Below are 22,256 nucleotides of genomic sequence, written 5' to 3' on the forward strand. Positions count from 1 at the left end.
CCGTCCTCCAACGCTTATTGATACCGGCGCCCGCGGGGGTCTCAATAAATGTGTTATCTAGTTTGTAACGGGGCTCGGGTTTCCAGCTCCATCCCTATACTCTCGACTCCTCTTGCCTCATCAACCAGGGAGTCATTTTTATTTCATTTCATTTGTTTTGTATTATTGTAGTATGTTCTGTGCTCTCAGAACTCACCCAGGGAGTGGTTCTTGTATTATTGTAGTATGTTCTGTGCTCTCAGAACTCACCCAGTGAGTGGTTCTTGTATTATTGTAGTATGTTCTGTTCTCTCACCCAGTGAGTGGTTCTTGTATTATTGTAGTATGTTCTGTTCTCTCACCCAGTGAGTGGTTCTTGTATTATTGTAGTATGTTCTGTTCTCTCACCCAGTGAGTGGTTCTTGTATTATTGTAGTATGTTCTGTGCTCTCAGAACTCACCCAGTGAGTGGTTCTTGTATTATTGTAGTATGTTCTGTTCTCTCACCCAGTGAGTGGTTCTTGTATTATTGTAGTATGTTCTGTTCTCTCACCCAGGGAGTGGTTCTTGTATTATTGTAGTATGTTCTGTGCTCTCAGAACTCACCCAGTGAGTGGTTCTTGCCGTGGGTGTCAGACAGAAGGGTGGTGACTGTTTGTATTATTGCAGTATGTTCTGTGCTCTCAGAACTCACCCAGTGAGTGGTTCTTGTATTATTAGTATGTTCTGTTCTCTCACCCAGTGAGTGGTTCTTGCTGTGGGTGTCAGACAGAACGGTGGTGACTCTTTTTATTATTGTAGTATGTGCTGTGCTCTCAGAACTCACCCAGTGAGTGGTTCTTGCCGTTGGTGTCGGACAGAACGATGGTGACGGTCCGTCGGCACTGCTCGCCGGGCCACGCCCCGTCCGACACCAGGTACACCATCACGGACGCGGCCACGCCCGGCCGGGCGAACGCCACCTGGAAACCAGACAAACCACACTCAGTCAGAACGCCACCTGGAAACCAGACAAACCACGCTCAGTCAGAACGTCACCTGGAAACCAGACAAACCACACTCAGTCAGAACATCACCTGGAAACCAGACAAACCACACTCAGTCAGAACGTCACCTGGAAACCAGACAAACCACACTCAGTCAGAACGTCACCTGGAAACCAGACAAACCACACTCAGTCAGAACGTCACCTGGAAACCAGACAAACCACACTCAGTCAGAACGTCACCTGGAAACCAGACAAACCACACTCAGTCAGAACGCCACCTGGAAACCAGACAAACCACACTCAGTCAGAACGTCACCTGGAAACCAGACAAACCACACTCGGTCAGAACGTCACCTGGAAACCAGACAAACCACACTCAGTCAGAACGTCACCTGGAAACCAGACAGACCACACTCAGTCAGAACGTCACCTGGAACCACACTCAGTCAGAACATCTTTGAAACCACACAAACCACACTCAGTCAGAACATCACCTGGAAACCAGACAAACCCACACTCAGTCAGAACGTCACCTGAAAACCAGACAAACCACACTCAGTCAGAACGTCACCTGGAAACCAGACAAAACCACACTCAGTCAGAACATCTTTGAAACGAGACAAACCACACTCAGTCAGAACGTCACCTGGAAACCAGACAATAAACCACACTCAGTCAGAACGTCACCTGGAAACCAGACAAACCACACTCAGTCAGAACGTCACCTGGAAACCAGACAAACCACACTCAGTCAGAACGCCACCTGGAAACCAGACAAACCACACTCAGTCAGAACGCCACCTGGAAACCAGACAAACCACACTCAGTCAGAACGTCACCTGGAAACCAGACGAACCACACTCAGTCAGAACATCTTTGAAACCAGACAAACCACACTCAGTCAGAACGTCTTTGCAACTAAACATGGAACATGGAACGAAAGCAGAATAATATACAATATCAAGACTGAAAATGTAATGATGTTGTTTTAAGGGCCGACATCATGACGTTTGTGAGACCATTCATGTATCTGGAAGATGTTTATAAACTTGTACTTCTAATTCTATAGAGCGGGACTGCGAAGTCCCACCCCCTTTCCAGACCCGGAAAATGATTCCCTGTTCATTTTCCTCATACTGTAGACTTTTCAAAAGGTATTTATTTAGAGACGTTTTCGCTGCGGACAAAGCCAACTCTTGTTGTGACAAATCATGACAATAAACACAATGTTTTGGGCCGACCAAATAATTAGAAAGAAGAAAAAAAAGGCAGGTTACATTTTTCAGGAAATTAATAAAAGTAAAACACTGTATTATTATTATTATTTTTAACCCTTTAAGGCCTAAGGCCGATTCTAAAAACGCCTCTAAATCCTGACCTAAGGTTTCTGAAAAACATCAAATATTTATATAGCAGCATCAAAAAATTTACATTTTTGAATACTGTACATACTGTACAGAACCCAAATATGGGTGCCCGGCCTGAGGGGGTAAGATACCAATAGGGGTTCCCGCCCAGAATGGGTTAAAGCAATACTGCCTCATCAAAGTTGGTGTTCTGACTTCATATAATATATTGTGTATATCATATCATATTATATACGAACATAGTATGTCAGGGAAGAGGTGGTTGGGTTAGCTGCTTTAGCAGACAGTTCAGAGGGTCCAATGGAGGGTTTCTTTCCGAATCACGTTTTACTACTTTTCATTGGTTCAATATTTTTTCAAACAGTGTTTTAATTTTTTTATTTTTAATCACTGCTTGAACTGCTTGTACGGGTGTTCAATAGCAGTGATTTAAGGGGGGGGGAAAAATCTAAAATAAGTCAGGTTTCCTTCCGACAGCAACGTTATCTTGTATGCTTCTTATCTATAATAGTTGAGAAGTGAACAAGTTGTGAGCGCGCACTTCTATTCACTCCGGTCAGAATCTCAGGTCAGAATGAAAACTGTCAGGATGTAGAAGACATTTTTAGAATCTGATCTCAGGTCAGAATGAAAACTGTCAGGATGTAGAAAACATTTTTAGAATCTGAGGTCAGAATGGGTTAAGCCAGAACCGGATGTGTTTGTAGGTGAGGTACCTTAAGCCAGACCGGATGGTCCAGTTCGTTGTGTGAGATGGACTGGGCGGTACACGGGAACCAAGCGTCAGTGGACTTCTCATTCAGCTCCAGATAATGAGATCTGCAGGACTTGAGCACAGAAAAAAACATCATTATATAGAGTTACCATATAGATCAAATCAAGTCAACAGCTCAATTGATTGATTGATTGATTGATTGATCCATCCATCCATCCATCAAATAAGTAAGTAAGTAGTAAGTACCTTTTATTTATATAGCACCTTCCACAGAGAGGACTCACAAAGTGCTTTACATGCAATAAAATACAAGACAACGAAAAGAAAGCAGATAAGAAAAAAAAAGCTGTACAATTCAACTCAAATAAATGACAATATAAGCATGAAGAGTCTAAGTATAGGAAAAAATCTGAAAAATCAGGTTGAACCATCATTCACAAATGCTTGTTCAAAGAGGACAGTTTTAATAAAGGCTGTTTTTAAAAATGTCCACCGAGGGTGCAAGTCTCAGGGCTGGTGGAGGAGCATTCCAAAGTCTGGCCGCTATACAGCCAGAAATGCTTTGTCACCTTTGTTTTTTAAAGTGACACTTCACCCTTTTTGCAAAAAAAGATATGTTAATGACGTTTAGAAGAAGTTTTAGAACACTTTCCTGGGGGTCTTTATGGGTGTAATATGTGGTTTTAGCTATTTTAGATTGTAGCAGTGAGCACAGTGTCTCTGATGTAAAGGACACTGGTCTCACTACCTTCCTGGACTACAATTCCCATAATTCTTTGGTGCACTGCTCCTCCTTGTGGATAGGGGGAGAGCTGTCTTACTGAGACAACATGTAGTCCAGGAAGGAAGTGAGACCAGTGTCCATTACATCAGAGACACTGTGCTCACTGCTACAATCTAAAATATCTAAAACCACATATTACATACATTAAGACCCCCATGAAAGTGTTCTAAAGCTTCTAAACGTCATTAACATATATATTTTTGCAAAAAGGGTGAAGTGTCCCTTTAATGTCGTGGAGTCTAACAGACCCTGTTCTGGAGGGTGGGGCTAACAGACCCTGTTCTGGAGACCTAAGGGCCCTTCTGGGCACATAACGAGGCACCAGGTCAGTCAGGTAATCCGGGCCTGACCATGCATAACTCTAAAAGCTAGCACCAGTAACTTAAACTGGACCCTGACATTCACAGGAAGCCAGTGCAGGGAGGCCAGGATTGGAGTGACGCCAAGGTTTCTGAGGTTGGGAGTCGGGACGCACATTGGGTTTGAGGGGGCCGATACAGTCTACCACCTTGGGAACAATGTTATCAACAATAAAGTACCTCCGTTTTTTCGTTGTTCAGCTGGAGGAAATTATCTGACATTCAGGCCTTAATGGCTGATATACAGTCAAATAAAACATTGCAATTAAAATCTGCAGGGCACTTAGTGTTAAAAGAATAATAAAGCTGGATGTCATCTGCATAAAAATGGTATGAAATGTTGTTAAAAGTGCTGATAAGGTGTCCCAGGGGCAGCATATATAACGAAAATAGGGTTGGACCCAGGACTGAGCCCTGGGGCACCCCACAGGAGAGGGGGACAGAGCCGGAGACTGGCACTGGAGGAAAACCTTCTGCCTATGAGGTAGGAGGAAAACCAATGACCCCAACTCTATCCCTAAGCCTATCGATTAAAATGGTGTAATCTATCGTGTCAAAAGCGGCAATGAGGTCCAACAGGACCAAAATCGATCCTCTACCGGCATCTGATGACATCATTAGGTCGTTTGATACTTTTAAAAGTGCTGTCTCAGTGGAGTTTGTCTAAAACCAAATTGAAATTTGTCTAAAATATTGTTCTAATTTAAAAAAGCTAAAAGTTGTTCAGCAACAATTTTTTTTCTAAAATCTTGGATTTAATAATAATATTCATAAAGACTAATGATGAAGCTGCAACGTTATGATTTCGAGCTGACATACACACCAGGTAAACACATTGTGATGGCTGATACTCTGTCCAGGGCAACAACACAGAGTGACACACCAGCGAGCTCTACAGAGACTGATGTTCAATTACATGTGAACTTGACTACAGCATCACTACCTGTATCAGACAGGAAATCTAAGCAGATTGTAGCCGAAACGGAGAAGAACCCAGTACTACAGAGGGTCATGAAACATCTGGAAGAGAACTGGCCTCGAGGTGAACGTCAATATTATAACAGAGCAGAGCTGAGTGTGATGAATGGACTTCTATACTCAGAAATAACAGAATTGCCATCCCTCAAAAAGAACAGAATTGTCATCCCTCAGTCACTGAGAAAAGAGATGTTGAAAAAAAGACTTCACGAGGGGAACCTCGGAATGGAGAAATGTAAGAGAAGAGCCAGAACATCAATTTATTGGCCAGGAATCAACACAGACACATTGACAAGATGCTTTCGAGCTGTGAAACTTGTCTGAAACATCATGCCAAGCAGCAGACAGAGCCCATGGAAACTACAGACCTACCTGTTCGTCCTGCTGTGCCTTGGCAGAAAGGTGGAACTGACTTGTTACTTGGATGGAAAGAATGATCTGCTGGTCAAAGACTATTTTTCTCACTTTCCAGAGATCACATCCAGCATGACAGCTACTTGTGTGATTACACATCTGACATCTATCTTTGCGAGACATGGAATTTGTCAATTTTTACAATGGGCCATGTTACAACTGTAAGGAGTTCCAGAACTTCGCCGAAGAATATGATGTCACATCACGCCCCCTGTATTCCCAATCCAATGGCAAAGCAGAAAAAGGTGTGCAAATATTAACAAATCTACTCAAGAAAGCACGAGATCCTTATCTAGCTCTACTGAGTTACCGAGCATCACCGCTAGAACATGGAATGTCTAACAGCTGAGCTACTGATGGGACGCAGACTGCGAACCACACTTCCTCACACTGTAAAACAGAAGAAGCATAACCTCATGAGACAGACACAGAAGTGTCTGCAAAACAGACAGAAAGGAAACTATGACAACGTGTTCAAATGGTTAGTGCCACTGTCTAAACATGACACAGTGAGAATTGAAGACTCTAAAGCTACTGGAACAAGAAAGCCTGCAGTTCTGAAGGAACCTAGATCTTATACACCGTCAGGACAGAAGATGGTCAAGTTCTGAGAAGGAATCAAAGGAGCTTGCTGAAAAAAAACAGAGACACTTGAAGAACAGTCAGCTGAGGATGGAGTTTGCACCACAGCGGCACCACCAGCTGAGCTGACAAACTTGCCACCTCCAGCTTCAACTGACCAGAGACCTTCAACTGACCAGACGCCTCCAGCTTCAACTGACCAGACACCTTCAACTTCAACTGACCAGACACCTCCAGCTTCAACTGACCAGACACCTTCAACTTCAACTGACCAGACACCTCCAGCTTCAACTGACCAGACACCTTCAACTTCAACTGACCAGACACCTCCAGCTTCAACTGACCAGACACCTTCAACTTCAACTGACCAGACACCTCCAGCTTCAACTGACCAGACACCTTCAACTTCAACTGACCAGACACCTCCAGCTTCAACTGACCAGACACCTTCAACTTCAACTGACCAGACACCTCCAGCTTCAACTGACCAGACACCTTCAACTTCAACTGACCAGACACCTTCAACACCTGTACTGAGAAGGTCAACACGCCAGTCTAAACCACCCGACAGACTGGTCCTCTAAAGAACAGCCCAGAAAAGAAAAAAACGTACCGGTACTTACATTTGAGCATGCATTAAAAAAAAACAGAAAGAAAGAAAGAAAGAAAAAAATGTGATGGACATTGATATGTGTTATACTGTATGCATTTGGAATAGCAACAGTTTAAAAACAATTCACAAAATGTGTTGTGTGTAATTTCACAGAGATAATTTAACAGAAATGTTTAAAAGTATTTGTGTGATTTTACATTTAAAGAAAAAGGGATGTTGTGATATGTGACTTATAACAGCCACTATAGATGGCAATGATGATGACTATGCCACAGCCATATCATTCTAGACCACACCTACAAACATTTCCAGATCAGATAGGATGTCTGACCTGTATGCTGCCAACTCTACCAGTCCAAATTAAGTGACATTGCATCATCATCATCATCATCATCATCATTTTTCGGCCGCGGTCGAGATCAAGGATTCCACAATGCTATACGCCAGACTTCCCAGTCCTTCATTGCCACCCCCAGTTCCTATACTGAAGCATGTGTCCCTATAGCGATGACATCAGGGAACGACAGCTTTCTACCTCTGGTCTGCTTTGAGGCAGGACTCCAGAGAAGAAGGGAAGATATAACCTCATTGTCAGCTCTGTAGCAGTGGCCGGCAAACTGTGTTCTTCTAGATCGGACCAGTGAAGAAACACAGGGAAGGTTGCCGTATATTTGATTAGTCGATGGGTGGCTCTTCCAATACAGATTTTGTGCTCTCATTAGAAGGCGGGTGTAAGTGCCATCCAACCGATTCTCTTGTTTCTTTGAAAGTGTCCATGTCTCGGAGCCATATAGTAGAATCGGCTCAACGGTCGTCCTAAATATTTTTTACTTTTAACATCTTACTAAGCTGTTATGACCAGATCTTTTTTTGTTTTTTCTAATATATTTTTTATCCCACGATTTTGTAACCCATTTTTCACCCCTGTGCCAATCATCTACTGTGATCCTGGGCTCTACACACCCTCCGCCAACCTGGGGAGAGCAACGGATTTAACTCATGCTTGACCAGATCTTATATGCATGTCATTGCAGGCTGACCAGGTCATGCCCTTCCTAGTTTGAAAGTCCTGACATTGCAAGAACCCAAGTTTCTCCATACCCGAAGGCGGGGTTGGCGAAAGGGGCTTTCTGTGTGGAGTTTGCATGTTCTCCCCGTGTCCACCAGGGTAGGTACCCTCACAAAAAATATGCAGTAATCCTGGTCTCTAAAACTGCCTCCCCCTGGCCAGCCGGGGCGCCTGATGGAGGGGAAAGGAACTGGTTGGAATAACGTGTTCCTTCCACGCGCTACGTCCAACCAGGGAAACTCCCCCCAGTCAGGCGTAAAGGAGCAACTTGGACACTAAAGCATGAAGGAAGCATGAGTTAAGTCCGTTGCTCTTCCCAGGTTGGCGGAGGGTGTGTAGAGCCCAGGATCACATTAGATGATTGACACAGGGGTGAAAAATGGGTTACAAAATCGTGGGATAAAAAATATATAAAAAAAATAAAAAAGAACCCAAGTTTCTTCATTGATAGATATTAGAAACATTACAGTTGCTTGTTTTTACTGTTGTTTGAGACCGAAGACAAATGTCCACATGTGGACAATAAATGAAACTAACTAGCATTACTGCTATAGAGCCATAAACATATTCACTTTAATAAGGGGGTCCACTCCCTGGCATGTCATTTCTAATAGGGGGTAATAAGTGTCAATTTGGGGGGGGGGGGTCCTAGCGTGAAGACATTTGAGAACAAACATATCCATACCTGGGACAGCGAGGGCTCCCCGGTGGCGGCGTGGGCGGGGCATCGGCTGTGGTCGTGGTGGGAGGCCCAGGCGGTCGCCGCCCACTGGTCCGTGTAGCCAAGGGGGGTGAAGTAGCCGCAGTCCTGCACGCTGGAGCCGCGCTCAAACTCCTCGCACACGCCGTCGCCCTCGAACACGTAGCACTGGCTGGGCTCGCCTGCAGGGGGAGCCACAGGACAGCGTTATAAAGGAGAGGAAGAAGACCGGACTAACCGACTTTTTACCTTAATCTGACGGTTATTTCATCCGATGACGAAAGTGGTAGAGGTGAAAAAATGACATAACTCAGTCCAGAGCAGCACCGTAGCCACTAGCCAGCCTGACTATCAGACATAACTCCCTCCAGAGCAGCACCGTAGCCAGCCTGACTATCAGACATAACTCCCTCCAGAGCAGGGCATTGCAGCCAGCCTGACTATCAGACTCTGAAGCTTCCACTCGGAGAGTGGGAAGCACCCATGTGACCTACGCTGTAGATGCTATCATTTTCTGGGGGCAGAAGTCGTGGGATCTGCGACTTCATAGCGCGCCACCGAGTGGTGCGCTACGAGCTCGTAGGTGTGCTATTTTAGAAAAAAACGTGTAAATGCGGCACAAATCTTTGAATATATATATTCGTTCAGAATACTTTATTTATTTATTTCGACGTCAGGACTAAATGGATCATCGGGCCTAGATGTTGAACTTATTTTTCCACATCTTTTGAAGATGTTTGGCTTGCAATAGCACGCCCAATAGGAACAGCATATTGACGGACAAGCTATCTTCATATACGAGCAGATGTATCCAATAGTTCAGTAGCCTTGGCCATACACGGGACAGGTATGTGTTATTGTGAGGCCTGCAGGTTGAAGAATAGCACATCATTACTCCACTGCTGTCAAATCAGCAGTGGAGGTACATTCCAGCACTAGCAGAAAAACCAAAACAAACGATCACCATTACAAAAACCCGAGTGTCACCACAGACCGGAGCGCGCGCACACACACACACACACACACACACACACACACACACACACACACACACACACACACACACACACACACACACACACACACACACACACACACACACTCAGTGAAATTTCATGAATTCTTTTTTTTCTTCTCCAGTACATTTGGCAAGTGGACACTAACCAATTTTGACCTGAGATCTTCTACATCCTGAGAGTTTTCTGAAAAAACTATGTTTCTATGTCAGTCGTTCTTCGATTTTTCTAAAATAGCAGACCTACAAGCTCGTAGCGCGCCACTCGGTGGCGCGCTATGAGCTTGTAGATCTGCTATTTTTCAATAGCTAAAGCATAACATAACACCAAAAGGGGTTCCCGCCCAAAATGGACTAAACATGGGGAGAGAAATGAATTCCGCTGATAGAATAAAGCTCGGCTTGGGGGGCAGTAGGGCTACAGACTGAAGTGCCAACGCTATCCTGTTTCAGTTGTTGTAAGACATTCTCGTGAAATCCTGTGCTCAGCATCTCTGCTGTAGTAGGGTTCAAAAGAATGGAAGGACAGTAACACGCAATGTCAGAGGAGAGGAGAGGAGAGGAGAGGAGAGGAGAGGAGAGGAGAGGAGAGGAGAGGAGAGGAGAGGAGAGGAGAGGAGAGGAGAGGAGAGGAGAGGAGAGGAGAGGAGAGGAGAGGAGAGGAGAGGATTCAAACTTGTGTGTCCTTTGACAAAGGACTGACACCGACATAAAAAGGTTGATGTTAGTGACATTCCTCCACGACAAAATGTATTATCAAAGACCAACCCCGTTACTGCAGGGGCCTCTAGTGCAGTGGTTCCCAAACTTTGTCATGGCAAGGACCCCCAAATAGACACGCATTAGCCCGCGGACCCCTATTTGAAAATCTAATGCTAGGGACCCCTCCATGAGAGAAGGTTTGTACTGCTCTAGCAGTGATTCTCAACCCATTTCATTTCAAGGACCCCCCAATTTGGAGAAGGAGGAGAGACCCGCACACCTGCTGGTTCAAGACGTTTATTTAGGGTGCGTTCTGAAATGCGCACCGGGAATGTGGTCAGTTTGTTGAGTGTGGTGGGCAGTGACGTCACAGAGTGCGTTCAGTGTGCCTTATTTATGAACGACCACAGCTGTGACGCATTCACACCGATTCACACCGGACGACCCCAGCTTCAGGGTAGGGTCGCTCAGTGCGGGCACTCGGCATACACCCGGTGCGCAGCGCACTGGATTATCAAACGACAACGCACCGAGTGCACCGAAAAAACAAACGACAAGAGAGCACACCAACTCTACTGGATCTTCTTTTTATATTCTTGATGAAATTGTCAATATATTTAGGCCTATAGTCTTACTTTTTTTGTCAGTACTTCGTTTTTGTCAGTGGAAAAAAAGGTTATTTTGGGCTTTTTTAGCCTTTATTGATATATTACAGTAAGGTATACAGGGGGCGGGGAGAGAGATTGGGGGGGGTAACACGGTAAAGTTCGTCGGGCTCGGGACTCGAACCCGCAACACACTGTCATGCTGGATTACCAGCCTATAGGTGGCTGGACCGCTAAACCGGCCCAGGCCTCAGCGAACATCTTTTCAACGAAATCACCACACATTCTTTCTTTCCTAAAAAAGTTAACAGTTTTCGAACAAAAAACTGTTAACCGTGAGTTTGACGACACCATAAAGCATTACACTTGTTTACTAGAGGGTCCGCCGTTTTCAATTCATCATAAAGACTTCCCAACTGCGACGCTATACTTGATTGCCGAGGGCCCGCGATGCGATCCCCATCAGGCCCTGCTATCTGCAGAGGGCCCGTGATGCGAGCCGATCGGGCCCTGCTATCTGCAGAGGGCCCGTGATGCGAGCCGATCGGGCCCTGCTATCTGCAGAGGGCCCGTGATGCGAGCCCAATCGGGCCCGGCTATCTGCCTCCCTCATATTCTCTGCAGCATTCCTAAAGAGAAGGCGCCACTCAACACTGTATCGCCTCTCATAATTAAGCCGTTTAGGCCTGACGTCGACATTAAAAACAAAAAAAAGACTTCAAAGTCCTGACAGTTTTCTGAAAAACCTTATTATGTTTCTGTATCAGTGGTTCTTAAAATGTCATGTCAAGGACCCCAAAAATGTTATGTAATATGCCTCCACTCCCCCCATCTGAAAATATGTTGTTCCAGGCACCTCCTCCCAGAAGCAAACCTCTGTGTGTCACATTTTCACGATTTTTCAAAAATAGCACATCTACAAGCTCGTAGCGCGCCACTCGGTGGCGCGCTACGAGCTTGTAGATCTGCTATTTTTCAATAGCTAAATTATAACATAATGTTTAAAAAAGGGGTTCCCGCCCAGAATGGGTTAATGGTGAACGCGGGCAGACACCGTGCTGTATACCTTCAGAGGCACTCGCGCCCAGATGCTTCGGCGTCTACAGTCACAGTATCTTCGGTGAAGGCGAGGTTAATACAGATTGCGTTAACGGATGTGTTTCGTAAGTTGACTCCGAAAGAAAAACAAGCCACTTAAACCTGTGAAATAAAAGTGTCTGAGTTTAAAACACTTTGCTAAGTATTTAACTGCCTAGATTTGGTTTCACATGCAGGCCATGAGGGCAACGCGGTGTGAGCTGCCGTGGGATGGTGAGCCCTCTGACGTGATCGCTTCCACCTGAGGTTATAGGCCCTGTGTAGATAACTGTACTGTACTGTACTGTACTGTACTGTACTGTACTGTACTGTACTGTACTGTACTGTACTGTACTGTACTGTACTGTCTCTCCTCCCTAGCCTCTGTGTGTCTGTGTGTTAGGCTGTGCAACAGAAGCTTAAAGGGACACTTTATTTTTGCAAAAATATATACGTTAATGATGTTTAGAAGCTTTAGAACACTTTCCTGGGGGTCTTTATGTGTGTAATATGTGGTTTTAGCTATTTTAGATTGTAGCAGTGAGCACAGTGTCTCTGATGTCATGGACACTGGTCTCACTACCTTCCTGGACTACAATTCCCATAATTCTTTGGTGCTCTGCTCCTCCTTGTGGATAGGGGGGGAGATCTGTCTTACTGAGACGACATGTAGTCCAGGAAGGAAGTGAGCCCAGTGTCCATGACATCAGAGACACCGGGCTCACTGCTACAATCTAAAATATCTAAAACCACATATTACACACATAAAGACCCCCATGAAAGGGTTCTAAAGCTTCTTAACGTTACGTCATTAACATATATGTTTTTGCAAAAAGGGTGAAGTGTCCCTTTAACGATATTGTCGTGCTCTGCCTCGCGTCTCAATGAAAACGGGCAATAGGGGGTCAACGATCACCGCGTGCGGTGATTGTTGGGGTGATCGTGAGGCCAGTGGTTGTACACCCTTTTCATGTCAAGGGTCATTAATTATTCGCCATTTTGAGCCACGGATCACCATTTTTATGACATTTAAAATCTCAAGACTACATGAAGAATATTTGGTTAAAGGGATTGCGACATAAACACATTGTTCTTACATATTTCTTCAGAGGTTTTCTGAGCTCAATTGCACCTAAAAAACCATGAACTCTTTTTTTTTTTCGAATTTAATTTTTATCCCACGATTTTGTAACTCATTTTTCACCCCTGTGACAATTATCTAATGTGATCCTGGGCTCTACACACCCTCCGCCAACCTTGTCCCCCCATATATGGGAGAGCAACGGACTTGAACTCATGCTTCCTTCATGCCTGAGTGTCCAAGTCGCTCCTTTACACCTGACGCATGGAAGGAACACGTTATTCCAACCAGTTCCTTTCCCCTTCATCAGGCGCCCCGGCTGGCCAGGGGGAGGCAGTTTAGAGACAAGGATTATTGCATGTTTTTTGTGAGGGTACCTACCCTAGGGGACATGGGGAGAACATGTGAGGGTACCTATACACCCCTAGGGGACACGGGGAGAACATGCAAAACCATGAACTTTTAACATTCAGTAGATGTTCTGTGGTCAGTGGGTTTTCTGACTCAAACAAGTGCTCCTGATTTGCCTGTGGAGTGTGAGGTATAAGACTCCACAAATACCAATATATGACATATAGGTAGATTTGCCAGCAGATGTAACCGTTTGCCTGTTTTCATTGCAGCTCGAAAGGGTTCAGGACACACCGAGAAAACCCACAGATCACCGAAAAAGGTTGAGGTTTGTTTGGGTCGTTGAGGTCATAAATCGTAGCGTAAAGCCACGTCAGGCCAGAGGAGTTTGATTGACACTGATAATAATGTGGGGGCAGCAGTTCAACGCGTGGATGGAATGGAAAATACGCCACGGCGAAGAGCAGCTTATCCCATTCTGACCTGAGATCAGATTCATACGAGGTTTCCACTGGACACACACTGGTCTTATTAACCTATTCTGACCTGAGATCAGATTCTAAAAAATGTCAGTCGTTCTTCGATTTAAAAGAAATAGCAGACCTACAAGCTCGTAGCTTGTAGGTCTACAAGCTACAAGCTATGAGCTTGTAGATCTGCAATTTTTCAAAAGCTAAAGCATGATGCTAACACCAAAATGCGTTCTCGTTCAGAATGGGTTAACCCATTCTGACCTGAGATCAGATTCTACAAACGTCTTCTACATCCTGACAGTTTTATGAAAAAGCTACGTTTCTATGCCAGTCGTTCTTCGATTTTTCAAAAATAGCAGACCTAGAAAGAAAGAAAGGAAAGGTACTATGTTTACCCAGGGTATAACTGGACTACGCTCAAGAACTTGTTTACAGCCATGGCCCTGCTCATAGAACATTTCATGGTAGGGGTTCAATGCCTTTGCTCAAGGGCACTTCATCAGCGGTGGTCATTTTAACGTGCCGGTCCGGGGATATAGGAACTATAGCGACCTTCCGATATCAAGACCGGCGCTGCCCCACTCGGTGGCGCACTATGAGCTTGTAGATCTGCTATTTTTCAATAGCTATAAAGCATAACGTGGTAATGCTTTTTACACCAAAAGGGGTTCCTTCCCGTCCAGAATGGGTTATTGTGTAATGCAGCAAATATTCATACCGAAAGGAATGGAAAACATCAAAAAGATTTTTGAGGATTGGCCTCATTAGCGGTTAGCGCTCCGACAGCTGCAGGAATCAGACAGACAGATTAAGTCACTGATGCACAGTGGGCCTTCAAATTAGTCTACGGAAAAAGAAAGAAAAAAAAACGTTCCATAAAAAAAATAATAACAACATAATAAAAAACAGACAAGGGTTCATAACACGTTGGCGTTGTCATTCCCCAGGTCGCTTTGGACGTTTATAATAACGCCTCCCCGGTAAAATGATTAACACATTCAGGCCTGACGTCGAAATTAAAAAAAAATATATAAATCCTGACAGTTTTCTGAAATACCTCATGTTTCTGTATCAGTTTGGTGCTCAATATTTCATGTCAAGGACCTCAAAAATGATATGTAATTGGCCGCCGACCCCCTCCACAGAAGTGAACCTTTCAAGCCTGTTTTCTCAACTCACTGTTTCTCTGCAAGACATTACTCTATAAGCCATATCTCCAAAACTGGTGGGTCGAACTGAACAACCAATGTCAATTTGAAGCTATGATTCCCTGCTTTCATATGACATCCACAAAAATCCAATGGCAGTCCCTCAGTCAAATTTAGTGACATAAATTCTCCATTCATTGTCAATGGGAATTTAATTTGTGTGAGACGAAAATCTACACTTAACAGCTGATTATAGGAGGGGCTAGCGACCCTCAAAGAAAACATACAGTAAAATAGCAGATCTACAAGCCATGTGCTTTGTATTATATCTGCTATATTTGAACAGCCAAAGTGTAAAATAATTGGTTTAAGTGGTTTAAAATCTAAAATGACACAGATAAGACGCTTTCCCGGTGTTAACAGGTTAACACAATCAGCGCCGGGATGTCTTTCAAAATAGAAGCTCGGGGTGCCGGGAAGATATGGCCGCTTTTACTCTGTAAAATAAAAATAATAATAATAATTAAAAAAAAGCGCTATTGGATTAGTTATGACGTTATCCCCACACGTTGTACGGTCTAAATGGGTTTAAAGGTTTCACTCAAAGGTCTCGCACGCATCACACGTACTTCTTCAAGGTGTTTCGAACGTATACGGGTGGTCATTAATCAAAACCACCTGGGTTTTTGTTGTCGGTGTTGTTAAGACTGCCCGCGGAGAGCCACAATCAATGCGATATTTGTTCAACTTTTATTTAGCCAGGCAGGTTAATTAAGTTCAAACTCCTTATCTTTATATAAATCATTGGCGTGAAAGAAAGGCAGCAGGACTGAAAGAAAAGCTGGACACATGTGCGAGTTCTGTTGGACTCGCTGCAACAACATGTGTGAGTTCTGTTGGACTCGCTGTGCAACAACATGTGTGAGTTCTGTTTCTTGGCTCGGTTCTGGTTCTGGACGCAGCGGCGGCGGCGGCGGCCCGTTTCCCTGAGGGGAAACGGGAGTTGATGTGGTAATTCTAGTAATGGGACGCGTATACATACAGCCAGTTATCCCACTTAGCCATGCAGCTCTGCTCGGCTCTGTTCTGTTCTGTTTTGTTCTGCCACGCTAATGTTTGGCTAGAGCGGCATTTTGGCGAGCGAAGGTAAACAGCTTAAGGGGCCGAGCTCGACAATCACATTAACCCATTTTGGCCGGGAACCCCCTTTTGGTGTTTTAAGCGTTTACGTTATACTTTTAGCTATTGAAAAATAGCATATCTACAAGCTCATAGGTCTGCTATAATAATATAAAAATGTGGTGCAAATCTTTGAATATATATAATTTCAGAGTGAACGTTTTTAACTCAAATCTTTGCTTCTGGGCGGGGGGAGGTCCCTGGAACAACATATTTTCAGATGGGGGGGGGCGGGGGCGGCCAATTACAGATAATTCTGGGGGTCCTTGGACATGAAAATGTTTGAGAACGACTGGCATAGAAACATGGGGTTTTTAAGAAAACTGTCAGGATTTAGAAGACGTGTAGAATCGTCCTGAGGTCTAAATGGGTTAAAAAAAAAGTTAAAAAAAAAGGAGAGAAACCCAAACACGAAAAGCAAAAGAGCGTCCCCAGGACCTTAAGGGACCGGCAGAGCGAAGTAAGGGGTTAACAGTGAGGGACCTTTGGGCCAGCCAGAGCGCCGATAAGGGGTTAAAACCGTGGCCGAGCGAGGAGGAGGAGAACCCAAACATGGAAGTGAGTGAATATTCGCTCTATGACGAAGAGGTTCCTAATTAGTTTTAAGTGTTGCAATTTGTACGAACCTGTTTTTGCCAAATTGTTTTCCTCACTAGTCATCATGCCTTTTTATTATGAAACGAGAAAAATGTAATACTCTCAGTCACGGCATGGCTGGCCTTCATGTGAGGAGGAAGGAGAGAAAAAGGGCTTCTCCCTTCTTTCTTCTCCTTCTTCTTAGTTCTTCCCCCTCCGGACAAAATAAAAATAAAAATAAAAAACAGATTGGCCTGGCCTCGGCTGCTGTAAGCCTTTAGCCATCAAACGAAAACCCTTAATCCGTTCCCTCACCACTGATTTAACAACAGCCATTCAGAAGTAATGCACAAGCTAAACAAGGAAGCAAAAACAGCTTGAAACAAAGCCTTAACCCATTCAGGGCGGGAACACCCTTTTGGTGTTTTTTAAAAGCATTATGTTAAGCTTTAGCTATTGAAAAATAGCAGATCTATACAAGCTCATAGCGCGCCATCGAGTGGCGCGCTTACGAGCTTGTAGGTCTGCTATTTTTTGAAAAGTCGTGAAAATGTGCAGGCGCAAATCTGGGGGTCCTTGACTTGGAAAAAGGTTGAGCACCGCTGACATAGAAACATGGGGTTTTTCAGATAAATGTTTTTTTTTTTTTAAATCGACCTCAGTACAAAATGGGTTAACTGCGCCCCCCACCCCCCCCTCCCCTCCCATTAACGTGTTCCCCTGAAATGTAACTGATTATGTGTCAAACGACGCCAACAATACATTGTGTGTATCTAATCTTACAAAGCCTTAATGTTGCTTCAACTAGAGACTCATGGTGGCCCCGATGGAGTCGGGATGCTTCTCGGGGGCACGAAGCTCTCAAGTTTAGAGCAGTTAAGAGCAGATGCCTTTCTAGAGGAGACACAGGAATGAATGCCACGCACGCACGCGCGCACACACACACACACACACACACACACACACACACACACACACACACACACACACACAACACACACACGCACACGCACACCACAACACTGGCCTGATTTCTCATGTCATTGTGGCTAACGTCGGCATCCTGCCCAGACTCAGAGCCACGAATGTGAAACAGAGATGCTACACGGAGACAGACATGCAAGGCCTCCTGCATCATGTGTCTCTATAGCGCAGGGGACGGGTTCTCAACGTTTTGGGCTAGTGGGGACCCCCGACAATGCTTTGGCCGTGTCTCTGGGGACCCCCGGGCAATGCTTTGGCCGTGTCTCTGGGGACCCCCGGGCAATGCTTTGGCTGTGTCTCTGGGGACCCCCGGGCAATGCTTTGGCCGTGTCTCTGGGGACCCCACGGGAATGCTTTGGCCGTGTCTCGCGCTGTAGATTTGTGCTAAAAAAATGCATATTGTTTAGGTCCGTCCAAACCCACCGAAACGTTGCATCAATAACAGTTCTATAGAAGTGTGGCAAGCATGTTCTCCCCGTGTCCCCTATAGGGTAGGTACCCTCACATGTTCTCCCCGTGTCCCCTATAGGGTAGGTACCCTCACATGTTCTCCCCGTGTCCCCTAGGGTATAGGTACCCTCACATGTTCTCCCCGTGTCCCCTAGGGTAGGTACCCTCACATGTTCTCCCCGTGTCCCCTAGGGTAGGTACTCTCACATGTTCTCCCCGTGTCCCCTAGGGTAGGTACCCTCACATGTTCTCCCCGTGTCTACCCTCACAAAAAACATGCAGTAATCCTGGTCACTAAACTGCCTCCCCCTGGCCAGCCGGGGCGCCTGATGGAGGGGAAAGGAACTGGTTGGAATAACGTGTTCCTTCCACGCGCTATACGTCCAACCAGGGAAACTCTCCCCCCTGTCAGGTGTAAAGGAGCAACTTGGACACTCAGGCATGAAGGAAGCATGAGTTCAAATCCGTTGCTCTCCCCTTGTCCCCCATATATGGGGACTAGGGTTGGTGGAGGGTGTGTAGATGATTGACACAGGGGTGAAAAATGGGTTACAAAATCGTGGGATAAAAAAAGTGTGTCAAGCACCTGACTTACAGTTACAGGTACAGTTTTCAAGTTTCATGTAAAGCACGGTAAGAGTACGGTGATAAGCATTATTGCCATCACCTGGGTGGGTCAGTCGTGTATAACTCTCCCGACGTTAAGCTGTGTGTACAGGCATGTGTTCCAACAACACAGCCATGCAAAAAATAACATCGACAGCTATATTATATGAGGTGACGAAAGTTTGCCCAGCATAGCAACGGTCGCTAAACTATATCTGGATTGGCATTGATTGGACAATCACATTTTGGGGGCGGGGTTTAGCCAAGCCCCGCAGGAGAGCTGGCCTATACGTTGAAGCGCTCGGCCTGACCCTACTGGTAAGAGCTGGGGACTGCAGGCGGGCCCGTGCATTTAGTGCAGCTGGGGTTTAACCCATTATGGGCGGGAACCCCCGTTGGTGTTTTGAAGCATTCATTATGTTATAATTAAGTAGCCGTTGAAGAATAGCAGATCTACAAGCTCATAGCGCGGCACCGAGTGCCGCACTATGAACTTGTAGGTCTGCTATTTTTGAAAAATCGGGAAAATATGCCTCAAATCTTTGAGTATATATTATTAAAGAGTTAGTGAACATTTTAACTAAAATCTTTGCTTCTGTTGAGGTCCCTGGAACAACGTGTTTTTTGGGGGGGGTCCTTGACATGAAAATGTTTGGGAACCACTGATATAGAAACATGAGGTTTTTTTCAGAAAACCGTCATGATTTATGGAAGACATTTGTAGAATCGTCCGCAGGTCAAAATGGGTTTTAACATTGAGCACTTCCGCATTTTGGGCACCAAACTTTGCTCCTTTATAACTCTACGGGGTGGTCCTTTATAACTCTACGGGTGTGGCCAATTAAGTCTCTGCAGAGCTCTATTAGCACATTCAAAACGGGAACCCCTTTTGGTGTTAGCATTATGTTATGCTTTAGCTATTGAAAAACAGCAGATCTACAAGCTCGTACGGGCTGGTATAGGTCTGCTATTTTTGAAAAATCGAAGAACGACTGACATATAGAAACATAGCTTTTTTCAGAATACTGTCAGGATTTATAGAAGACATTTATATAATAGTTCACAGGTCAAAATGGGTTAAGCACATTCGGGTCCAAGGAGATCACGCATGTGGACAACCGTCTGCTTGCAATAAGACTGCTCGGGGTTGGAGCGACTGACTGCCTTCCACATGGGAGCTGGGAGGCTTCTGTTGTGGTGTGTCTGTTGTCGTGCCTCAGACGGAGCGAGGGCAATGGCCAGGCGGTACATCCCAGAGAGAGATCAAAAGCTTTCGGGACATTCCCTTTGTTCGTCCCTCCATATGTGACCATTTCAATCTGACCGGGGAGGATATATAAGTCATTGATTCTTTTGTTTGTTTTGTTGTTTTATCATGTCGTATATGAAAGCATGCAGAGGATCATATAGCTTCAAAATGACATATCGGTTGTTCGAGTTTGACTGACCGAGTTTATTGTTATGTTGTAAATCTGATTTTGGAAAAGGTGACTTATGTAGGCTATACCTATAGCTGTAAACTTCGTCCACCCCATGGTTTGACATGTCTATTCTGCTTGCCATCACTTTCATAGCAGTCTAGGTGAAGGCGTACGTGGGTCTCCTCTATCGTACAGTGAAGTACAGTGACAGTTTTCTGAAAGACCTATGTTTCTATGTCAGTGGTGCTCAAACAAATGTCAAGGACCCCAGAAATTATCTGTAATTGGCCGCCGACCCCATCTGTAAATATGAAGTTCCAGGGACCTCTCAGAAGCTAATATTTGAGTTAAAAACGTTCGCTCCGAAAGAATATATATTCAAAGATTTGCGCCACACAGTTTTTTCAAAAATAGCAGACCTACAAGCTCGTAGCTTGAGCTTGTAGATCTGCTATTTTTCAATAGCTAAAGTATAACATAATGCTCAAAACACCAAAAGGGGTTCCCGCCCAAAATGGGTTAAATCAAAAAGATCAAACAAATCAAAAGCTTATTTGAACATTCCCTGTTTCATTTTACGCTCTCAAGAAAAGGGTCCATGAGTCCATTAGGTTACCGACTCTCAATTTAGCTGCAGGGGGACCACCTAGAACCGCCTAGAGGACCACCGGTTGAAAACCACTGCAATAGAAGAGCTAAGCTCGGTTATAGCAAAGTAGCTGCTGTGGCCGGGCATTTCTTATAGTTCACAAAACACCATCAAAGAGACCGAGGATGGCCGATGCACACACACACTAAGTAGACTTTATAATGCATTTACGTATTTATTTAACAAAATACCTTGCTCAAATGATTCATGTGTTGTTTGTTGAACCTTATTTAGACAATTAAATCTGTTTGTTGTTTGTTGCCACTGGGTTGCCACGTACTGCCCGCATTTCCTCGCAAACAAAGAACCAAGCACGTGTGACGGAATAAGTCCGTGAAGACGTGTTTTACTTGCGCTAAAGTAACAATACTGCTTAATGTAGATCCATCGTGCAACTCCAGAAAACCTTCTTTTTTTTTTTAATCCAAAATGAGTTAATAGCACAGGCAGACTCGATCTTCACATACTAGAGCATGTCTGAAATAAATATCAGAGCTGAAATCGACATGTAATTATGAAATAAATGCTTAAACATGTACACGTAGCTATGGTGTAATGTTAGAGACCACAGAAGTGAACCTTTTTCAAGCCTGCTTTCTCAACTCGCTGTTTCTCTGCAAGACATTATACTCTATAAGCCATATCTCCAAAACTGGTGGGTCAAACTGAATAACCAATATGTCAATATGTTGAAGCTATAATTCCCTGCGTTCATATGACGAAAATTCAAAGAAAACCAATGGCAGTCCCTCAGTTAAATGTGGCCACATATATATATATATATATATATATATATATATATATATATATATATATATATATATATATATATATATATACCAGCTGAAGTGGTATCTATATTTTATAACACTATCTACAAACTAAACTATTAACAAAACCAAATAATTGTAGTGGAGTAAAAAAAAAACTACAATGTTTGCCTCTGAGATGTAGTGTAGTAAAGTAAAAGTATTAGAAATTGGTAAGGCTCCAGTAAAGTCAAAACAAAATCCTCAAAAGTGTACTTTATACCATTTAGGCCCGACATCGAAATAAATAAAAAAGTCTTCAGAAAGAATATAATTACATTCAAAGATCTGTGCCACATTTTCACGATTTTTCCAAAACAGCAGACCTACAAGCTCGTATAGCTTGACTAAGATCTGCTATTATTCAATAGCTAAAGTATAACATAATGCTTAGTTAAAACACCAAAACCACGTCAGAGAAGCCACAAATGCTTTGGAGGGAGGGGGGGGGGGCAGTGTTGGAGGGAGGGGGAGGGAGGGGGGCAGCGTTGGAGGGAGGGGAGGGGGGAGGGCAGCATTGTTGACGATGCGCAACGCTACAGCGGCGGAATCCGTGCGAGCGATGATGTGTGTGTGTGCGAT

At 44.4% G+C, this 22,256-nt stretch overlaps 1 protein-coding gene across 1 annotated transcript in view; it reads right to left on the minus strand.

Annotated features, from left to right (window-relative positions):
* pappa2 (pappalysin 2) overlaps nt 1-22,256 on the minus strand; it is a 177,985-nt gene that overhangs the window by 78,894 nt on the left and 76,835 nt on the right. The window contains exons 20-22 of the mRNA XM_080778846.1: nt 8,534-8,730; nt 3,051-3,161; nt 806-941 (exon numbers count right to left, since the gene is read on the minus strand). Of these exons, the coding sequence (XP_080634972.1) occupies nt 806-941; nt 3,051-3,161; nt 8,534-8,730 (444 nt within the window). The remainder of the gene's footprint in view (nt 1-805; nt 942-3,050; nt 3,162-8,533; nt 8,731-22,256) is intronic.

Source organism: Protomyctophum bolini, assembly GCF_963924005.1.
Source record: "Protomyctophum bolini genome assembly, chromosome: 12".
In the NCBI taxonomy this organism is placed as follows: Eukaryota; Metazoa; Chordata; class Actinopteri; order Myctophiformes; family Myctophidae; genus Protomyctophum; species Protomyctophum bolini.